The sequence below is a fragment of the Neolamprologus multifasciatus genome, chromosome 14 (genome assembly GCF_963576455.1).
Source record: "Neolamprologus multifasciatus chromosome 14, fNeoMul1.2, whole genome shotgun sequence".
In the NCBI taxonomy this organism is placed as follows: Eukaryota; Metazoa; Chordata; class Actinopteri; order Cichliformes; family Cichlidae; genus Neolamprologus; species Neolamprologus multifasciatus.
Window position 1 is genome coordinate 11,633,625 of NC_140452.1, and position 22,180 is coordinate 11,655,804.

The 22,180-nt window shown below is 39.3% G+C and overlaps 3 protein-coding genes across 3 annotated transcripts; all 3 read left to right on the forward strand.

The window, feature by feature from the left end:
- Positions 1-2,941: 2,941 nt before the first annotated feature.
- On the forward strand, positions 2,942-4,427 carry LOC146503617 (olfactory receptor 52D1-like). The gene has a single exon (XM_085184163.1). The coding sequence runs from the start codon at positions 3,204-3,206 to the stop codon at positions 4,137-4,139; it is 936 nt and encodes a 311-aa protein (XP_085040289.1). The 5' UTR covers positions 2,942-3,203; the 3' UTR covers positions 4,140-4,427.
- A 1,232-nt stretch (positions 4,428-5,659) lies between these two features.
- LOC146503618 (olfactory receptor 51E2-like) lies at positions 5,660-11,621 on the forward strand. The gene has a single exon (XM_085131307.1). The coding sequence runs from the start codon at positions 9,655-9,657 to the stop codon at positions 10,591-10,593; it is 939 nt and encodes a 312-aa protein (XP_084987433.1). The 5' UTR covers positions 5,660-9,654; the 3' UTR covers positions 10,594-11,621.
- A 5,852-nt stretch (positions 11,622-17,473) lies between these two features.
- On the forward strand, positions 17,474-20,288 carry LOC146503619 (olfactory receptor 52D1-like). The gene has a single exon (XM_085131326.1). The coding sequence runs from the start codon at positions 18,840-18,842 to the stop codon at positions 19,773-19,775; it is 936 nt and encodes a 311-aa protein (XP_084987452.1). The 5' UTR covers positions 17,474-18,839; the 3' UTR covers positions 19,776-20,288.
- Positions 20,289-22,180: the final 1,892 nt, after the last annotated feature.

Below are 22,180 nucleotides of genomic sequence, written 5' to 3' on the forward strand. Positions count from 1 at the left end.
TGTATATCATTCATGAGCAATCAGCAGGAGGGTTATTTTGGCCAGCACTGCCTCCCACTGATCCTGCTACCTCTTAGTGATAACTAGGCCTCCCTTATGGTTAGCTTCATCCCAATTTTCTTTATGTGCAACTTTGTTTCTATGCGCTTCAGCTCCTGGTCGCAGTCTCCCAGATCGACCCTCGGTTGCCATTCTTTTTCCAGCGCTGGTCCTGCTTGCTTTCCTCACCTGCAAACTGCTCTCAGAATCCATAACCTTGCTTACCTGCATGCCCTCCTGCCCATCGTGCCTTTACTAGACCCCTCTGGAGAATCTGGAAAACTAACTTTCCACTGTTTTCAGTGTTCATGCCCTGCTCTGGACACTCCCACAGGTACCCTCCCCGAAGCGTCTCAATTTTGGCCTGCAAAACTCCCTTCAGTTAGCACTCACCTCCAGCTTTCCTCTATCACCTTACCAGTCCAGTAATCTTCCTCTCCTCTGTTTCAGAGTTCTCGTTCTCCGCCAGTGACTCCTCGTGATGATCTGCTCTCTGCTGGCGTCTCCTCATATGTATTCATGTTTAGCAAGATTCCACTCTCGCTGTGTAAATAAAGACTTGTGAAAAGTTAAGTGAGTTATTGAGTCTGCTTTTGGGTCTGAATCTTGCTTGAACCTCTGGTTCATGACAGTTTATAAATATATACACATGAAGTTGTTTAGTCACAAAACTAAATAAATAAAAGAGCATCTAACCCCATCGCCTTACCCTTAACCAAATCTCTATGCAGAAGTTGTAAGGGAGGGATATTACTTTTGGTTGTGTAATTTTTTTGATTTTCATTTATAATCGGTTTGTACTCTGAGTTTTACTGACCAATATCATTTTAGAATGCTTTGGTCTCATACAAGTAAACAGTCTGTGTAGAAAACAATGGAGGGCATGCCTTTACCTAAATACAATCTCAAAAACTTCTCTTTTTAACATGTCTTACAACTATTTGTAAACAAGGACCATCAGGTAAAGCTCATCAAAGTTGGTCAGTAGACAGACTGATTGGTTCCCAGATTGCCTTTATGTTAAACTCTATTGGAAGTGGTGTGAGAGAAAGAGCACAATCCTTACATAATCTTTCATTTTTAAGGATTCAAGTCAACCATAAAACACTTGTAAAGTATCTAAACCCCCATGTTAAGAAAAGACCTGACATAGTGTATTGGAATATAGCTTAGACTGACTTCAACAAGTTATATCACTAAAACATAGAATCAGAAGGCATATTAGTCACTTTCAAGTATACTGAGGTTGTGCACTGCACTAGTATTCTGCAGAGGTCTAAGCCTTTGCAGTATTAAAAGTAGATATGGATACAGCCTAGGAAGTGATATAGATTGAGAAGCACAGTTGATAAATCAGGGGTGTCCAACTCCAGGCCTCAAGGGCTGGTGTCCTGCAGGTTTTAGATATCACACTGGGTCAACACACCTGAATCATATGATTAGTTCATTACCAGGCCTCTGGAGAAATTCAAGACATGTTGAGGAGGTAATTTAGCCATTTAAATCAGCAGTGTTGGATCAAGGACACATCTAAAACCTGCAGGACACTGGCCCTTGAGGCCTGGAGTTGGACACCCCTGTCATAAATGAAAGTGAAGAAAAGTCAGGGGCCCCGGCAATAGAAATTACAGAAATGAGGAGGGATAGGAAACAATGCAGAAGACTATGGCCCTTCACAGGAGGCATCACCAGCAAGTCAAGGAAGTTGCTGATGTCAATAAATCCTCTCCATGTATAGGGACTGGCTTAGCGATAAGATTTACAAGTTTATGTAAACAAAGTTGTTTGACAAGTCGTGGGCAAAGAGGACTGGAATGTAGTGCAGCTTACTGTAACTGCTGCAGGAGCGAGCTTATGGGAAAGGTATTTCGAGCCCCAGCTCCGACAGTCTCTGTCATTGTGACCTTGGGCAAGACACACTTCACACTTGCCTACTGGTGGTGGTCAGAGGGCTCTGTGGTGCCAGTGTCCGGCAGCCTCGCCTCTGTCAGTGCGCCCCGGGGCAGCTATGGCTACAATGTAGCTTGCCATCACCAGTGTGTGAATGTGTGTGTGTGAATGGGTGGATGACTGAATGTAGTGTAAAGCGCTTTGGGGTCCTTAGGAACTAAGTAAAGCGCTATACAAATACAGGCCATTTACCATTTTACCATTTACCATTTTAAAGGATGTTCAGCCCCCTCTTTCCATTTCCCTAGTGCCAACTTCACTGCTAACATCTCCCGGTTGGCCACATCAGGATGGAGTGGACATGGACACAGTGCTCCTGGGGGGTTTTGAAGAAAGTCAGGATAACATCAAAACATACGAACACAAAGATGCTCAGAAAATCTCTTAGAATGTCATTCACTAATACCAGGAAAACCACTGGAGCGTTAATGAGGATAAAGTTGTATATTGAATGTGGTTTTCCATTCATCTCCGCTCCTGGATACAGACCAGATGATAGGCAATGCGTAAGTCAAGTTTAGTAAAAATAGTTTCTATGTGCTTACAGATAATCTTGAAAAACTGATAAAATGATGAAAGCTGACCTGTTGATATGTTGTTGATGTTTGTGCAGGTAATTAATGATATGATATAACATTTCTGATCCTTGATAAATCCCTTGTGAGGCAGTGGTTAAGACCATGCGAATCTAAAGAGGAACTTTAAGATAACACCTAATACTCCAGAGAACTGCCTGCTGTTCAGAGTCACGTCTATAAAGCCTTTAATCCCCATGAATCTTCTACTAGGTTGTCATGGCCAGCACTGACATAACTGGATAAAGATGAGTGCTTTGTGTGTATGTACAATGTTGTGCATATGTACAATGGTTTTTCTTCTTTGAAGCGATTGACTCCTATATATATATATGTGTGTGTGTGTGTGTGTGTGTGTGTGTGTGTGTGTGTGTGTTGTATGAGCTATTTAAATTTAAGGTCAAAACATTCTAAGTTTTTTTTTTTTATGAGTGCAAATTATATGACATGAAATGTATATGAAGTTCTTTGGAGAGGGACGATAGAGTTTGTTGATTATAACTGAACTGTAACATTTAATCCTATGTCTTTTTTTATATATTTTCTATTATGTCCTTTGAGGTACGTAAATATTGTCTTGCTCATTAGCAAAGAAGTGATGATTGACTTCTCAATTTTATAGTGTGAAAAAGCAACAAAATGAACAACCGATACAACGCATCCTCTTTTTTACAGATTAATGTCTTTAATCTCTCTTCTGAGAGTGTTATTCCTGCATTTCTTTTTGCAACTCTGAGTTACATGATCATACTATTTTGCAACCTTACTCTAATCCTCACCATTATGCTGAATAAATCTCTGCATCAGCCAATGTACCTAATTCTGCTGAATCTTCCTATTAATGACCTTATAGGTTCATCAGCTCTCTTTCCACAGCTCATCAAAGAAATACTGAGAAACAGTGGGATAATGCAATACTCAGCTTGCGTTGCTCAAGCTTTCTTTATCCATATCTATGCAGCAGGCACTGTGTTCAATCTGAGTGCAATGGCATATGATAGATATATTGCCATATGTTACCCACTGCAGTACAGTACTGTGATGACTAATGCCCATATCATGAGAATAATCACCATTGTATGGATGAGTTGTTTAGTTTTAATTGCTGTGCTTTTTTTCTTACTTTTGCGTTTGCCTCGTTGTCGATCTGAAATGAACAACCCCTATTGTGATAATGCATCTCTGTTGACTTTGGTCTGTGCTGACACAACTATTAACAATATCTATGGACTTTTGATAGTTGCTTTTTCACAATTGGTGGCTAATGGAATTGTTTTCTACACATATCTCCGGATCCTCATAACTTGCTTTAGATGTAAACGATCAGATACAAAAGCCAAAGCTCTGCAGACATGTGCTACACATCTGATTGTTTTTCTCTTGTTGGAGTGTCTTGGTCTTTTCACCATCATATCATATAGACTAAATAATGTTTCACCCCATTTCAGAAGATTTATGGGTTTGTCAACTTTAATTTTTCCCCCAACACTGAATCCAATCATCTATGGTTTGAAAACAAAGGAAATTCGAGAAAAGGCGTTGAACTTTTTAAAGAATAGGATCTTTTCATCTTAATGCACTTTTTTCAAAAGAATCTGATGTAACATGCTGAAACATTTTAAATGTTTTATTTTCCCGTATTTATCCTGCTGTCTGACATTAATTCAGTCACTCTGTCGAGTCTTTTAAAAAATGCTGATTAAGTTTTCTGATGACAGATATTGTAATGCTTTTTGAAAGAATGTAGGTTATTACTTTATTTTTTAGTTATTGCTTGTCATTATATTCTTTTGCATAAAAGGTAAATGGAAACTTCCAATTACACTTTTTTCTCGTTGTGTGACTGTTTTCACAAAAATCAAATAAACACTTTATTTTCATAGAATATCAACTTTTATACTTTCATATACATTACATATTATCAATCTTTTTCCATTTTAATATCTGTATTATTATTAGTATTATTGCCATAACTAATACTACTATTAATAATACAACAATTTAAATATATAATTCCATCATTTCATTTTAATGTCTATTTATATTCAGTACATTGTTTATGTGAAGTGTGCTACATAACTAAGACTGATTTAAACATATATCTGTCATGATCCGGCTGTGTGCAGGGAGGAAATGGACCCAACACAAGCTCACTAGAAACAGGTTTGAACTCAAAATGGCAGCTTTTATTGCTGAACAAAGAACGTCTACAAAACCTAAACTGAGATGAATCTAACAAAACACACACAGGGAGCAACACACAGCATGAAGGAGATCGCGACACTGACACAGAGAAACACAGGGCTTAAATACACTGGGAAATAACGAGGGGAATGAGACACAGAAGGGGAGCACAGGTGGGAGAAATCGGACATAATAAGACCCAAGGGAAGCGAAACTCAATACATTCACGTAGGACACAGACCTTCAAAGTAAAACAGGAAATGTAACATAGACGCAGACTTGACTAGGGGAGACAGAGCAACTAAGAAACACAGAGAACAATAACAGGGAGACACAGAGAGCGGCTAACTAAATACTCAGAAAACTAAAGAGAATACAAGAAAGCCAAACAAAGACACTACACTAAAGAATAAACTGGCGCAACAAAGAGAACTAAGATCATAATACAAAAACTCAGAGACACAAGAAACTCAAAACACTGGGTCACCGACCCAGGACCGTGACAATATCTATCAATAACATCTTAATTAAGGCTCCTTATTACAATTCTCTTCTTTAAATCTCCAGTTTAGAGGAATAAACATCAAGTAGAATGTAAGTAATTTTAGTAACTCACTATGACTTTAGTTTATATACAATAAATCTTTGTCCTAAATCTCCTCTCGACAGGTTAATCTAATTTTTATTGCTGATTTCTTTTCCATCGTAATCATTTTCACTAGAATATTTTATGACAGACATATTTTACTAATGCACACTGCTAAAAACAAAACAAAACAAAATAAAATAAAACAAAATAAAACAAATAAAAACAGGACCAAATGACCCCCTGTCTTTTGTGTGATACTGGGCTATATATATATATATATATATATATATATATATATATATATATCAGGCTATTTGACAAATTGGATATTTTTCTGGATAATAGGATGACAACATAATACTCATAAATACTTACCAGGTTTATCACGATTCATCCACAAGTTTCTGTGTTGTCAGTGGTCCCCTGGGAAAAAAATGAAATGGTAAAAGCTCATCTTTTGGGGCTGAAATACCTTCAATAATTTAACTTTGGGGACTCAAGTGGATTAAATTATTTATTCATTTATTTTGTTTTTGACAGGTTTACAAGTACTGCAATTAAATGGGCAACTGGGAATATTACTGAAGTTGCCATTGCTGACCCTATAGTGTCTATACAAACTGTTATCAAGTCCTATCCACTTCATTAGCTCTATATTAAAAATATTCCAACATTTCTGTGAGCATTTTGGTCTAGCTTATTTCTAAAGAAGGAAGGAAAAAAATAGGGTGGCGTTGTACATAAAAGATCTTCACCACTGTTTCCTGCCAAGAATAGATGATGTTAGGGTTCCAAGCATAAATGTCAGAACACAGAGCTCATACTGTTTTTTGCAATGTTCAATTAGAGCGATTATGTCTGATTTCCACGTGCACGTTTGTGCATGTCCTTAGTGAGATGATAATACATTTTTGATTCTTCACATACCCTGTGAGGCAGTGCTTAAGTCACAACTAACAATCTAAAGATGAGCTTTAAGATAACACCCAATACTCCAGAGATCTGCCTGTTGTTCAAAATCAAACCCATAAAGCCTTGAATTTTTTATCGGGTAGTCACAGGCAGCACTAACATAAGTCGATAAAGATGACTGCTTTGTGTGTATGTGGTTTAGATATCATTTTAATTGTGCATTGAAGTGAATGAATGCTTTTTTGCTATTTTGCTGTTTCAGAGTTCTCGTTCCGCTCGCATTCTCCGCCAGTGACTCCTCGTGATGACCTGTTGTTACGACCCGGCTCTGCTAGGCGACAGGGGATGTAACATAAATGAGAGACAGGAGGGTTACATAAAAAGAAAAACACAAGGTTTATTAACACAACCGAAAACCGTTAGTGAAACATCTCACTAGGCAATAGGGTGATTTAAACGAACATAACAAACAACTCATATATTCAAATAACACTAATAACACCAGTAGAACACTACTCATCTAAACATCTCACAGGCAGTTACTAAACACAAAGGTTGCAAGACAAAGGCAAAGGCAGGAGGGACAGTCTGCAGAGGCCGTAACACCCGTTCTCTGCTGGTGTCTCCTCATGTGTATTCATGTTTAGCCAGATTCCACTCTCGCTGTGTAAATAAAGACTTGTGAAAAGTTAAGTGGGTTTTTGAGTCTGCTTTTCGGTCTGAATCTTGCTTGAACCTCTGGTTCATGACAGTTGATAAATATATACACATGAAGTTGTTTAGTCACAAAACTAAATAAATAAAAGAGCATAGTTTTTATACATGCATAAAATCACAATTAGAAAGAAGCACTTTACTTTTTAAATTTTATATATTGCAATGTAACTGCCTGTGACCTGCATGAACACATAGATGCCTTTAACTGTCAAACAGCTTGCCATGAAGCCTCTGTCTGTAGCCTGCTGTGCTGACTCTATCCCCATCACCTTACCCTTAACCAAATCTCTATGCAGAAGTTGTAAGGGAAGGATATTACTTTTGGTTGTGTAATTTTTTTTGATTTTCATTTATAATCTGCTTGTACTCTGAGTTTTACTGACCAATATCATTTCAGAATGCTTTGGTCTCATACAAGTAAACAGTCTGTGTAGAAAACAATGGAGGGCATGCCTTTACCTAAATACAATCTCAAAAACTTCTCTTTTTAACATGTCTTACAACTATTTGTAAACAAGGACCATCAGGTAAAGCTCATCAAAGTTGGTCAGTAGACCGACTGATTGGTTCCCAGACTGTGTCACGGGTAATGGGAAAATACGAACTCAGTCACGGAGCTCTGGATGCAAAGTACACAGTGCGTTTATTTACAGTGCCCAAAAACAGTCTCAAAACACAAAGTGAAGTGCAAAGTCCAACAGTGATCTTCTCCAAACTCCCAGTGGTGCGCAGGTGAGTTTCCAAAGTGATTATCCGAGTGTGTGTTCTCCTCCGATAGCTTAATCCCGCTGGCTCCTTCTCTCCAACCTCCAGCTCCGTATCTCTTCCTCCTACAAATGAGCAAAAACAACAGGTGAGGAGGCTAGCCGGCTAAAGCTAAGTTGCAAGTCACAAAACACTCTTTACTACCGAGCTTCAAGTACAATCCAGCGTCAACTGCCATCTGGACACACAGTTAAATACCTCAGCCCACAACGAAGGATGATTAGTGACAGCTGGGTGGCAAATTAGGTGCAGGTGTGTCAGCCGCTGGGTGGAGGAGGAGGAGGAGGAGGAGAGAGAGAGAAACACACACACACACACACACACACACACACAGGCAGGTCGCCCTGGGAAGGACTGTCCGACCATGACAGACTGCCTTTATGTTAAACTCTATTGGAAGTGGTGTGAGAAAAAGAGCACAATCCTTAGATAGTTATTTAGTAATCTTTCATTTTTAAGGATTCAAGTCAACCATAAAACACTTGTAAAGTATCTAAACTCCCATGTTAAGAAAAGACCTGACATAGTGTATCGGAATATAGCTTAGACTGACTTCAACAAGTTATATCACTAAAACATAGAATCAGAAGGCATATTAGTCACTTTCAAGTATACTGAGGTTGTGCACTGCACTGGTATTCTGCAGAGGTCTAAGCCTTTGCAGTATTAAAAGTAGATATGGATACAGCCTAGGAAGTGATATAGATTGAGAAGCACAGTTGATAAATCAGGGGTGTCCAACTCCAGGCCTCAAGGGCTGGTGTCCTGCAGGTTTTAGATATCACACTGGGTCAACACACCTGAATCATATGATTAATTCATTACCAGGCCTCTGGAGAAATTCAAGACATGTTGAGGAGGTAATTTAGCCATTTAAATCAGCAGTGTTGGATCAAGGACACATCTAAAACCTGCAGGACACTGGCCCTTGAGGCCTGGAGTTGGACACCCCTGTCATAAATGAAAGTGAAGAAAAGTCAGGGGCCCCGGCAATAGAAATTACAGAAATGAGGAGGGATAGGAAACAATGCAGAAGACTATGGCCCTTCACAGGAGGCATCACCAGCAAGTCAAGGAAGTTGCTGATGTCAATAAATCCTCTCCATGTCTAGGGACTGGCTTAGAAGACAACACGGAAATTCTTTGTGATCTTATGGCAGAAAAGGCCCTAAGTATTGGAGAAATAGAGGCAGGTAGAGACAGTGCAGGTTGTGCAAAGATAGCCAGCTCATAGTTTCATGGTGTTAGATGAGATACCTTGGTCATGACTGGGACAGGAAAAGAGACATCTGTGCCTAATTTGACTTAGAAGTACTCTCAACATGCACCAGCAAAAGGTGGCTGAGAACAGCAGAGCTAAAATCTTGGGACTTCAAATTCCAGGTTGCCAAGATATGCAGCATAAGATGCTGGTCATGAAAGTCAATCTAAGCTCATTGAAGCTTGAACGTGCATATATAAGTGTTCACATTTTAAACAATTCTCTACTTTACATATTTGGCAAGCCTTCCTTTAGTTTTAAAATCAAAGGAGGCAAAAGCATACCAAAATTATTAATGAGGTATACTTCAAAGACTTTTTCTGAATAAAAGTAAAATTTTACATATCTACTTCTATGTGAGGACTTACTTCATGCAAAATGCTCCAACAGCTAGCCTCATGGGACATCTTTGGCTTATATAAAGAACAACATCATCATCATTGGTAATTACAGCACTGTAAGGGTGAAGTTAGGGTGATGCAAGGCTTCAGGAAAAAACAACAACACAGGTACAACTAACTTTGTGTTTCATAATCAAATTGAAATTGCTTGTTAATTTATGATAATTTTTTTTAATTGGAGAAATTTGATACAGATTTTGACAAGCAAGAGGAACATATTGTTTTCCATAAGAAAGGAAACAGTTTAAAGATTGTATAATTATGTATACTAATTCATCTACAAGTAGCCTTCTAACACTGCAAACACTGGGCTTATCTAGCACAGATATCTATCCAGCATTTGTATTTGGAACACTTACCTATTTAATTATTATGTTTTCCAATTTGTTAGTGTTAACAGTCATCGCTATAAATAAAAAACTACACAAGCCCATGTTTATCCTGCTGTTCAACTTGCCCATTAGTGACATAGTGGGTGCAACGGCTTTTTTTCCTCATCTCATTTTTAGCATTGTGGCAGAGAACAGACTTATTTCCCACCATGCATGTATTTTTCAGGCTTTTCTGATTCATGTTTATGGTACAGGAAATTTGCTCATCTTGAGTGTCATGGCATATGACAGATATATTGCTATATGTTTTCCACTGAGGTATACAACCATTATGAATTCACATAATTTAATGAAAATGATTGTTATAACATGGTTCATAAATTTGTCAATGATGTTTACATTGTTTATTCTGCTTGCACGTTTCAAAACATGCAGAACAAACATTGTAGATTTTTTCTGTAACAATCAGTCATTAGTAAAATTAATCTGTGAAGACACCAGCGTGAACAACTACTATGGATTAGCAACTATATTCCTGCTTATGGGAGGCCCGTTGGCACTAATTGTGTACACATATGCACAGATCTTGCGTACATGTGTCATCACGAATCATACAGATGCCCGGCAAAAAGCCATTCAGACATGTGCTACACATTTAATTGTTTTCTTAAGCTTACAAATCAACACTGTCTTTGCATTGATTTCTCACCGCATCGACAGCTCGTCCCCTGTTCTGAGAAGAGCATTTGGTGTGTCTGTTCTAATTTTTCCCCCTTTCCTTGATCCTATTATATACGGACTGAAAACTAAAGAACTAAAGCAATGCATAGTAATGTTTCTAAAACGAAATGTGGGTTTAACAATGTAGCCACTTTTCCGATTGAATGTGCTGTTTACATATGTCTTTTTTATTCTACAGAGTAGGTTAACTTCTGTTTCAGTTGATAAACTGATTAAATCTTGATTGCTTTTTATCAAATTATTTAATTACAATCTAACTGACATAAGTTAGTCCTTTGAATACTAAGTTTCTTCTGAGAAATCTTTTCTTGATCTCCTCTGTGTTGTAGTTTTTGTTCTCTTTTTTTGTAAATCAAAGACCGCGAATGAATCTTAAGAATAATCTTTATGCAAAAATAATGATAAAATAATAATAAATAAAATTACAAGATTAACACATGCAGTTAGTTTAGAATAATATAGAATTGTGAACTTCTGCTCATGTTCATTATAATTATTTTAACCTCCTGCCTAGTGACTGTTATGAAATTAATCTAATATTGATTTCAGTGATATTGGAATTTATATTCAATGTAAATTGCAAATAAGTAAATGCATTTAGTAATATGTGAATCATATATTTTGTTCTTTTTTTTCTCTTTTTTATACTAATTCTTATGGAATTCGTATGAGTAACGTGTTTATTTGTGTATTTATGTTTTCACGTTTTCGATTTTATCATTGTGCTTGTGTCAGAATAGAAAACTCCTGAAATTTCATCGTTGACTCCATATGATAACATGATAAATAGACAAGAAATAAGGAAAAAAGAACTGAAGTTTGTTTTAAGATAAGATACGATGAAATAAGATAAACCTTTATTACTCCCACACCTGGGAAATTTGTTATACCTGGGAAATTTGTTATGTTTTTTTTTAGCCCCTATGATACTTCGTTTTAAGTTAACCACAGTATACCTACTGAAAGTACTTCCTATAAATGCAGAGTTATAGTTTATTTCTTGTCTCCAGAGCACGTCTGTAAACTTTGGTAATTTCTTTATTAAACAGGAATACAGAACAACTGAAGCAGTCATGGGTAGTTAAATACAAAATTGTAATAAGAAAACAGATCAAGCATTTTGTAAAGACTGATCACAGATGCACTGATGCACAGTGTCACGATAAGATTTACAAGTTTATGTAAACAAAGTTGTTTGACAAGTCGTGGGCACAGAGGACTGGAATGTACTGCAGCTTACTGTAACTGCCGCAGGACTGATGATAGCTTCAATCTCGTATGGTCCAAAGTAACATGGAGCGAGCTTATGGGAAAGGCATTTCAGTGGATTGTCTTTAGCAGCAAGCCATACCCTTTGCCAGTGGCGGTCCTAGCCTGTTAGGCGCCCTGGGCGAACACCCCCTCTGGCGCCCCCCCCCCTCACACACACACACACACACACACACACACACACATACACACAACATATGAAGAGGGAGAGAGTATGCATAGTATGCAAACGGCTACTAAACAGACATCATACTTTGTCATACAATGAGAACAGGACAAATCAACAACTGACACTGACTAATTAATATTATATTATTGTATATATTGTTTGGAGTTTAGTCTGTTACTGTTACTATTTTTACCATTTCTTCTTGGAGGAACTGTAACCCACATAATTTCCTTAGGGATTAAGAAAGTATTCTGATTCTTAATGTTTTAGGATACATGACCTGCCATTATCCAATGACACATCTGCTTACCTGTGTCTTTTGCTCGTTCCTCCTTGTAGGAGCCATAATGAAATGTATTGAATTTTAAGGATCACTGGGTTTTAATTTGTTTGGTTGCTATGGTGATGTGTAACGGGAGTCACGTGGGTGCTAGCGGTGACATTAAGAGGGCGTTGTCAGTCTGTCATTCACTGGTTTGATTTTGACAGAGAGGAGGGCTGGGTAGCCGTAGTTTTTGTTGACCGCAGCACAACGAGTTTCCCCTTGTTGAATTAGAGCCTGTGATGTTTTAAGAGTTTGAATCGCGAGCCGATCACATTGCTCTGTAAACTTTTCAAGCACTTTAATAAACAAGCAAGCAATTCCACCTCTCGCATTACTGTGTAAAGTTGACAGCGCATCAGGCAAATAGGCAGGCTCCATCCCCGGCCTCTAGCCACTGTGGAAGTCGCTACACTCCTCTTCTTTTCTCTTTTTTTAAACTTTAAAAACGGGTTGTGTGTGAGACTTTAAATAAACAAAATATAAAATATACATTTTAAATTGTTATTGATCCCTTTACCCCGAGTCCTAAAGTGTATATTTATATTTTTTACTCTTAAATATTTATTGTTTGTTTTCTTGCACTGCTGTAACTGGAGCCTCGTCGTCTCGTCTCTCTATAAACTGGACTGTATGTAGCGGAGATGACAATAAAGTTTACTTTGACTTCAGCAGCAAGCAGGCGCACCGAGGGCTCTTATGCTCACTTTTCGTGTATAGAATTTTGTAAAAACATCGGTGCAAATTATAAGTCTGTATCATGATGTCTGGTGTTTTCGTGTTTGTTGTTTGTTTTTATTTTTATTTTATTTTGAGAGTTGGTAATTTTTGCTGCTCCAGCCAGCCAGAGAATCCCCCGTCGCCCCGCCCTCTCCTCCCTGTGCAGCAAGCAGCAGGCGCACCTCGCAAACGGAGGGCGCCCTTACTCCCATGGGTGATAGAAAATCGATCGGTGCCTATGCCATTCCTAATATGGGCTCGCATGATGTCGGGGCAGCATGAGTACAAGCAATTTTTTTTTTTAACCGATGCCTGTGATGCCGCCCCCTACCACGATGCTGCCCCGGGCAACCGCCCGTGTCGCCCGTATCTAAAACCGCTACTGCCCTTTGCGCAGGCTGGTTCCTGGGAGCAGGTGTCCTTAGGCTGTCTGCACAGCAGAACTGAAGATTGCTCGATCTGAGTAGCGCCTTCTCGGTCCAGATGCGTCAACATTGTTGCAGATGGTGTGGAGGGAGAAGGTGAGCCTTGGCTTACAGAAACAGAGGTGTCTTCAAAGCGTGAGAGACCAGTTGCACATGGGGTTAGTGTGTTTTGTGTGTATGCCCAGGGAAGATGTGTAGACCACATTGGTGGTTTTGCGTGGTGACACAGCAGAGAGCTGATTGCAGTTTCTGTTTGAGATGCTCGGTTTGGCCATTGGTTTGTGGATGATAACCGGAGCTGAGGCTGACCTTTTCTCCATGTGCTGAGTCAAAGGCTTTCCAGAACTGAGAAGTACACTGTGGACCTCTATCAGAAACAATTTCCATAGGTATCTAGCTTGAACTTCCTACAATCTGGATGGTAAGAGACTGATAATTTGAAGTGAGCAAAAACAAAGACTATAGACTGGCTTGACAGACATTAATTTTTTTAGCTGTTCTTAAATAGGTTAACTTTTTATGGTCTGTCCAGATGGTAAATGGATGTTCAGCCCCCTCTTTCCATTTCTCGAGTGCCAACTTCACTGCTAACATCTCCCGGCTGGCCACATCATAATTTTTCTCTGCAGGAGGTGACAGAAAAATGCACAAAGTTGCAGCTTACCTATTAGTCCAGAACACTGGGAACAGAGAACAACCCTGACTCCAGAGTCTGATGCAACTACTTCTATGATAAATGGTTTTGTGGTATCTGGGTGGATCAAAACAGGTGTTTTAGTAAGACAAAGGCAGTTTTGGCTTCAGTGGACAAGACAGGCAGGACTTTGGTGGAGGTGAGGTGTGGTAGGTGCTTGTGTGACGTGGAAGTGAGCCCTTCACTTACAGGTCGATCTTCACCTGTCCTCCTGCCAAAATATAACCCAGAAACTGACAGAAGAGTGGAACAAATTTCTTGGCCTTGACATAGAAGCGGTTCTCGAGGAATCGTTGCAGGATGGAGTGGACATGGACACAGTTCTCCTGGGGGGTTTTGAAGAAAGTCAGGATAACATCAAGACATACGAACACAAAGATGCTCAGAAAATCTCTTAGAATGTCATTCACTAATACCAGGAAAACCACTGGAGCGTTAATGAGGATAAAGTTGTATATTGAATGTGGTTTTCCATTCATCTCCGCTCCTGGATACAGACCAGATGATAGGCAATGCGTAAGTCAAGTTTAGTAAAAATATCGGCTCCATGAAGGGGTTCAAAAGCTGAGTTAATCAAAGATAGTGGGTACTTATTTTTAATTGAATATTGAATAGTTTTTATTATCTTATTTGTTATCAGCCTCCTCAGTATTGCAAATATCTGTCTACGGCTCAGCAATGCTTGGCTTTTGTTGTTTCACATGTCACTGCCTCTGTGTCTGTCAATATGCAGAAAGGAAAAAAAAAAGTAGGAAAAATAGACAAAAAAAGACCAATTATTAATTGAACAATCTGAATATCTAATCCAATCATTTCATTTTAACATCTCTTTTAGTGTATAGTTTTTTAAACTATGTTAAAAAAAAACATTCCCTACTTGCCCCTGTGGGCGGTCAATTTTTCAAGCTCGAGTCCTCTACCAGAGGCCTGGGAGCTTGAGGGTCCTGCGCAGTATCTTAGCTGTTCCTAGGACTGCGCTCTTCTGGACAGAGATCTCCGCTGTTGTACCCGGGATCTGCTGGAGCCACTCGCCTAGCTTGGGAGTCACTGCACCTAATGCTCCGATTACCACTGGGACCACCGTCACCTTCACCCTCCACATCTTCTCGAGCTCTTCTCTGAGCCCTTGGTATTTCTCGAGCTTCTCGTGTTCCTTCATCCTGATGTTGCTGTCATTCGGAACCGCTACATTGATCACTACGGCCGTCTTCTCATGTTTGTCTACCACCACTATGTCCAGTTGGTTAGCCACCACCATTTTGTCCGTCTGTATCTGGAAGTCCCACAGGATCTTAGCTTGGTCATTCTCCACCACCCTTGGGGGCGTCTCCCATTTTGACCTCGGCACTTCCAGGCCATATTTGGCACAGATGTTTCTGTATACTATGCCGGCCACTTGGTTATGGCTTTCCATGTATGCCCTGCCTGCTAGCATCTTGCACCCTGCTGTTATGTGCTGGATTGTCTCAGGGGCATCTTTACACAGCCTGCACCTGGGGTCTTGCCTGGTGTGATAGACCCCAGTCTCTATGGATCTTGTACTCAGAGCTTGTTCTTGTGCTGCCATGATTAGTGCCTCTGTGCTGCTTTCAGTCCAGCTTTGTCCAGCCACTGGTAGGATTTCTGGATATCAGCCACCTCCTCTATCTGCCGGTGGTACATACCGTGCAGGGGCCTGTCCTTCCATGATGGTTCCTCGCCTTCCTCCACTTTCTTGGGTTTCTGCTGCCTGAGGTATTCACTGAGCACGCTGTCAGTTGGGGCCATCTTTGTGATGTATTCGTGGATGTTCCTTGTCTCATCCTGGACTGTGGTGCTGACACTCACCAGTCCCCGGCCCCCTTCCTTCCGCTTAGCGTACAGCCTCAGGGTGCTGGACTTGGGGTGAAACCCTCCATGCATGGTAAGGAGCTTTCTTGTCTTTGTGTCAGTGGCTTCTATCTCCTCCTTTGGCCAGCCTATTACCCCAGCAGGGTACCTGATCACGGGCAGGGCGTAGGTGTTGATAGCCCGGATTGTGTTCTTACCATTCAGCTGACTCCTCAGGACTGGCCTGACCCTCTGCAGGTACTTGGTGGTTGCAGCTTTCCTAGCGGCCTCTTCATGGTTCCCATTTGCCTGCGGGATCCCCAGGTACTTGTAACTGTCCTCTATGTCTGCAATGTTGCCTTCTGGTAGTTTGATCCCCTCCGTTCTGACTACCTTCCCTCTCTTTGTTACCATCCGACTACACTTCTCCAGCCCGAACAACATTCCGATGTCATTGCTGTATATCCTGGTGGTGTGGATCAGTGAATCAATGTCTTGTTCACTCTTGGCATACAGCTTGATGTCATCCATGTACAGGAGGTGGCTGACAACTGCTCCATTCCGTAGTCGGTATCCGTAGCCAGTCTTGTCAATTATCTCAATGAGGGGGTTAAGGCCTATGCAGAACAGTAATGGGGACAGAGCATCTCCTTGGTAGATCCCGCACTTGATGGTGACCTGTGCTATGGGCTTGAGGTTGGCCTCCAGTGTTGTCTGCCACATCCCCATTGAGTTCCTGATGAAGGCTCTCAGGGTCCTGTTGATCTTATATAGTTCTAGGCATTCCAGGATCCAGGTGTGGGGCATTGAGTCATAGGCCTTCTTGTAATCAATCCAGGCAGTGCACAGGTTGGTCTTCTTGCCAATTCCTTTCTGTGTCCCGCTCATGTATTGACCCATGTGCCTGTTCATCTTAGCCGATATGATGCCTGACAGCAGCTTCCATGTAGTACTGAGGCAGGTTATTGGTCGGTAGTTGGAGGGGAACGGTCCCTTCTGGGGGTTCTTGGGGATCAGGACCGTCCGACCTTCGGTTAGCCAGTTGGGGCCACGAAGATGGCCCCAACTGGCTAACCTCCTTTCTAAAGCCTCCTGGCTAAACTCCTTTCCTTGCATCCACACACGACACAAGCCCTTACAGAATGACACGACGCGTGCCACAAGGACACTGTGTGGACTCGGACCTTTTCGAGCGGCAGGAGGCAGCGCTTCCCTTTGGGCAGAGAAGCTCAGGACGAAAGAGCGGCTCTTTCCGTAGAGGGATCAGGTCTTTGACGGGACTCGCCTGGCTCTGGGCGGACCTCAGGGACACCGCAGTCCTCCACCCGCTGCCTCACCTGCACCTGAGCATTCGCCACTGAGAGTTGGTGTCGCCGCTCACTCTCTCGGCGCTCCGCTCCTCGCTTGCCCACCAGCCGCTTCATTCACGGGACCTACCACCTCGCTGTGCTACGACGACTCCGCCTCCCACATCGGCTCTACGGAGGCTCCCGCGTTCGGCATCCTGCTTGGAGCAGAAGTGTCCGGTGGTGAGCAAAACCGACTCTAGGCCACCTGCCTAGACCGTTTCATTTTGGACATTTTGGACAATAGAATATTTTAGACAGATATTTACTAATGCACACTGGACAAAACAAAACAAAAAACAGGATCAAATGACCCCCTGTCTTTTGTGTGATACTGGGCTATATATATATCAGGCTATTTGACCTAATTCGATATTTTTCTGAATAATTGGATGACAACATAATACTCATAAATAATTACCAGGTTTATCATCCACAAGTTTCTGTGTTGTCAGTGGTCCCCTGGAAAAGAAATGAAATGGTAAAAGCTCATCTTTTGGGGCTGAAATACCTTCAATAATTTAACTTTGGGGACTCAAGTGGATTAAATTAATTATTTATTTTGATGCATGCTCAATCATCCAGGTAAGTAAATCTCCAAAAGTTGATTCTGTTCATCTGGACGTAGCATCCAGATGAACAGAATCAACTTTTGGAGATAATTATTTATTTTGTTTTTGACAGGTTTACAAGTACTGCAATTAAATGGGCAACTGGGAATATTACTGAAGTTGCCATTGCTGACCCTATAGTGTCTATACAAACTGTTATCAAGTCCTATCCACTTCATTAGCTCTATATTAAAAAATATTCCAACATTTCTGTGAGCATTTTGGTCTAGCTTATTTCTAAAGAAAGAAGGAAAAAAATAGGGTGGCGTTGTACATAAAAGATCTTCACCACTGTTTCCTGCCAAGAATAGATGATGTTAGGGTTCCAAGCATAAATGTCATAACACAGAGCACATACTGTTTTTTGCAATGTTCAATTAGAGCGATCATGTCTGATTTCCACGTGCACGTTTGTGCATGTCCTTAGTGAGATGATAATACATTTTTGATTCTTCACAAACCCTGTGAGGCAGTGCTTAAGTCACAACTAACAATCTAAAGATGAGCTTTAACATAACACCCAATACTACAGAGATCTGCCTGCTGTTGAAAATCGCACCTATAAAGCCTTGAATGTTTTACCGGGTAGTCACAGGCAGCACTAACATAAGTCGATAAAGATGACTGCTTTGTGTGTATGTGGTTTAGATATCATTTTAATTGTGCATTGAAGTGAATGAATGCTTTTGTGCTCTGTTGCCTTTGAGTATTTGAATTCCAGACTACAGGCAAAAATATTATAACATGTTATCATAAATGCATAATATATACACTGTGTAATGCTTAACCGCAGTGTACATGGACTCAGTTGTCCAGCATGAAATTATCATGGTTACAGTTTATGAATAAAATGTAATCATAACTTTCAATGTTTTTTCTTCTTTCTATGATTTTTTTCTTATTATGTTCATTGGTGTGATTGCTAAATTGAAATGCATAAATATTTTCTCCCTAATAAACAATGAAGTGATGATTGATTTCTGAGTTTTATATAGCAAAAGCTAAGAAATGAACAACCGATACAACACATCCTCTTTTTTACAGATTAATGTCTTTAATCTCTCTTCTGAGAGTGTTTTTCCTGCATTTCTTTTTGCAACTCTGAGTTACATGATCATACTATTTTGCAACCTTACTCTAATCCTCACCATTGTGCTGAATAAATCTCTGCATCAGCCAATGTACCTAATTCTGCTGAACCTTCCTATATATGACCTTATAGGTTCATCAGCTCTCTTTCCACAGCTCATCAAAGAAATACTGAGAAACAGTGGGATAATGCAATACTCAGCTTGCGTTGCTCAAGCTTTCTTTATCCACATCTATGCAGCAGGCACTGTGTTCAATCTGAGTGCAATGGCATATGATAGATACATTGCCATATGTTACCCACTGCAGTACAGTACTGTGATGACTAATGCCCATATCATGAGAATAATCACCATTGTATGGATGAGTTGTTTAGTTTTAATTGCTGTGCTTTTTTTCTTACTTTTGCGTTTGCCTCGTTGTCGATCTGAAATGACTCACGTTTACTGTGATAATCCATCTCTGTTGACTTTGGTCTGTGCTGACACAACTATTAACAATATCTATGGCCTTTTGATAGTTGCTCTTTCACAATTAGTGGCTAATGGAATTGTTTTCTACACATATCTCCGGATCCTCATAACTTGCTTTAGATGTAAACGATCAGATACAAAAGCCAAAGCTCTACAGACATGTGCTACACATCTGATTGTTTTTCTCTTGTTGGAGTGTCTTGGTCTTTTCACCATCATATCATATAGACTAAACAATGTTTCACCCCATTTCAGAAGATTTATGGGTTTGTCAACTTTAATTTTTCCCCCAACACTGAATCCAATCATCTATGGTTTGAAAACAAAGGAAATTCGAGAAAAGGTGTTGAACTTTTTAAAGACTAGGATGTTTTCATCTTAATGCACTCTTTCAAAAGAATCTGATGTAACATGCTGAAACATTGGACATTTTTCACCTTCATTGTCCTCCTGTTATGTGAAATTATATTGTATGTTATTGTTTACTCAGTCACGTCCTTTTCTAACCCTAACCCAAAAGCAGTGCACATTAAAATTTCTGAAATCAAACAATTTTTGAAAACAACAATACAAGCAATTAACATCTGATTAAAGACTGAAAGTAATATTTTTTAGTGTGGGTTATTACTTTATCATTAATGTTTGTCATTATACCATTGTATAAAAAGTAAACGCACACTTGAAGTTAATTTCAATGTTTTTGCTTTTTATGTTGTATGACAATTTTCTAAATAAATAAACAAACACTGTTTAGTAGGTACTACAGCAGTTGGAATAATCATGATTGATAATGATAATTTCTGATTTGGCTTTAGAATTATGTTGTCAAATAATGTAACTTAAACAGGTGTTGCCCTGCAGATAAGATACTGTTTTTATGCACTGATTATCATCAAATGAGTATTTACCATTGTAATATGTGTAATTAAATTATTATTATTATTATTATTATTATTATTATTATTATTATTGTTATTGTTATTATTGTAGTTTGCATGCCAGATATCCTTCGGCATGATGCAAAAAGTGCTTGTATGAATGGGTGAATGAGGCATGTTCTATAAAGCGCTACATAAGAACTATTCCCTTTTACAGTATTAAAAAGATCAAATTTACTCATTGAGCATTTTCATGTTTAGCACCAAAATATCACTATATATCTTATACATAACTGCATGGTAATGATACTACTTGTATAAAATAGGCGAATAGGGAAATGTATTTAAGACTCAGAAAGAGTAATTAAAAAGTCTAATCTTTATGCTCTTACTCCAATATTGTAGTACTTAAAGTCTAGAATAAAAAGCAAACTTGTTTGTTTTGGTGTTCTATAGGTCAGCTGTGTGTGTCGCTTCGATATCAACGAACTTGAATTCTGCATTGTATTTTAAGGCATTTATGAAGTCATTCAAAAGGAAATTGAATTCATTGTAAATTTATTGTGATTGTCTAAACCTGATCTGTACATAATGTGAAGTCTAAGAAATGTGTGGTTCAGTGCTTAAAACATTAAATATACACATACAATTAAGAGTGATGTCTGTAACTGTTGTACACGTCGGAGATTAAAATTACTTCTTCATATTGCTGGACAATATAGAATATAGTCTGACTACACCAGAGGGCGCCAGCAATACAATCTGAATTCACATCGACATTAAAACTGAAACTATATGGACTTCATTTCATTCAGCAGTGTACATCTCTCTTTCATTTTGTGTAATCTGCAGCCCCCCAGTGTCTTTGAAGGCACATTAAATGTCTCACAGAACATTACATCTAGTATGGTCTGATTAAACACACACACACACACACACACACACACACACACACACACACACACACACAAATTACAGTTCAATATTCCATTTCACTATTGCTTATTTTATCAACTGCTATCCTCAATTTTTGTAGAATTACACTTGTTACTGAACTCTAGCTTCTTAAATGTTTGAACACACTTGGCAAATAAATAATTTTGTTTAAGAATAATTATGTTTTCCATGAGTTTAATACTTGTAGGCTGCTTGATATTAAATCTATCAATAAATAATAATTAAATACAATTTGTACTACAGAAACATTGTGTATTACATTCTCATTACCTTAAGAAAACTCACAGACTTAACTACAAAAAAGAATAGACTTGTTCAAAATTATGACAAAATATGCTTAAGCAGATCTGAAAATGTTCCTGTTATTTATGACCTCAGTCACATATACTTTGTCTCCACATTGTGGTAAAACTTGATAATGCACACCTTGATATCATGGCTAGACTAAGACTAAGACAAAGAGTGTCTACATAGCCACTTTCTATTATAAAGAAACATTTCATAGAAAATTCTTTAATTTCCATTTTTACTATTCTGTAATATTCACTAAAGCAGCAAATAAATAATGTGTGGAAGAGGAAGTTCTGTTATGAGGTAACTAGCCTTCCTGTTGTGTTCGGGTCAAATCTGACTGATTTACAAATTTAAACATTCATAAATATTGTGTTTTACATCCGACTGCCTCGAGGCCTTACTACATCCTCCATATTATGCACATATAAAAGTGATGAGCACCTCTTTCATTGAATTTTGAGTGTTTTAATCAACTTTGTTACATCTGTGGTGTTCCCGGTTAAAAGTGACCGCTATAAGAAATGAATGGGAATCTGACAACATCTGACAACAGCTTTCCACTTTGCCACATTCAATTTTAAGCAAGGCTTTGTGTCATGAGACAGTTAGGTGGCAGGCAGAGAGAGGACCCAAATGGAAGACTAGGTGGACAGACTTT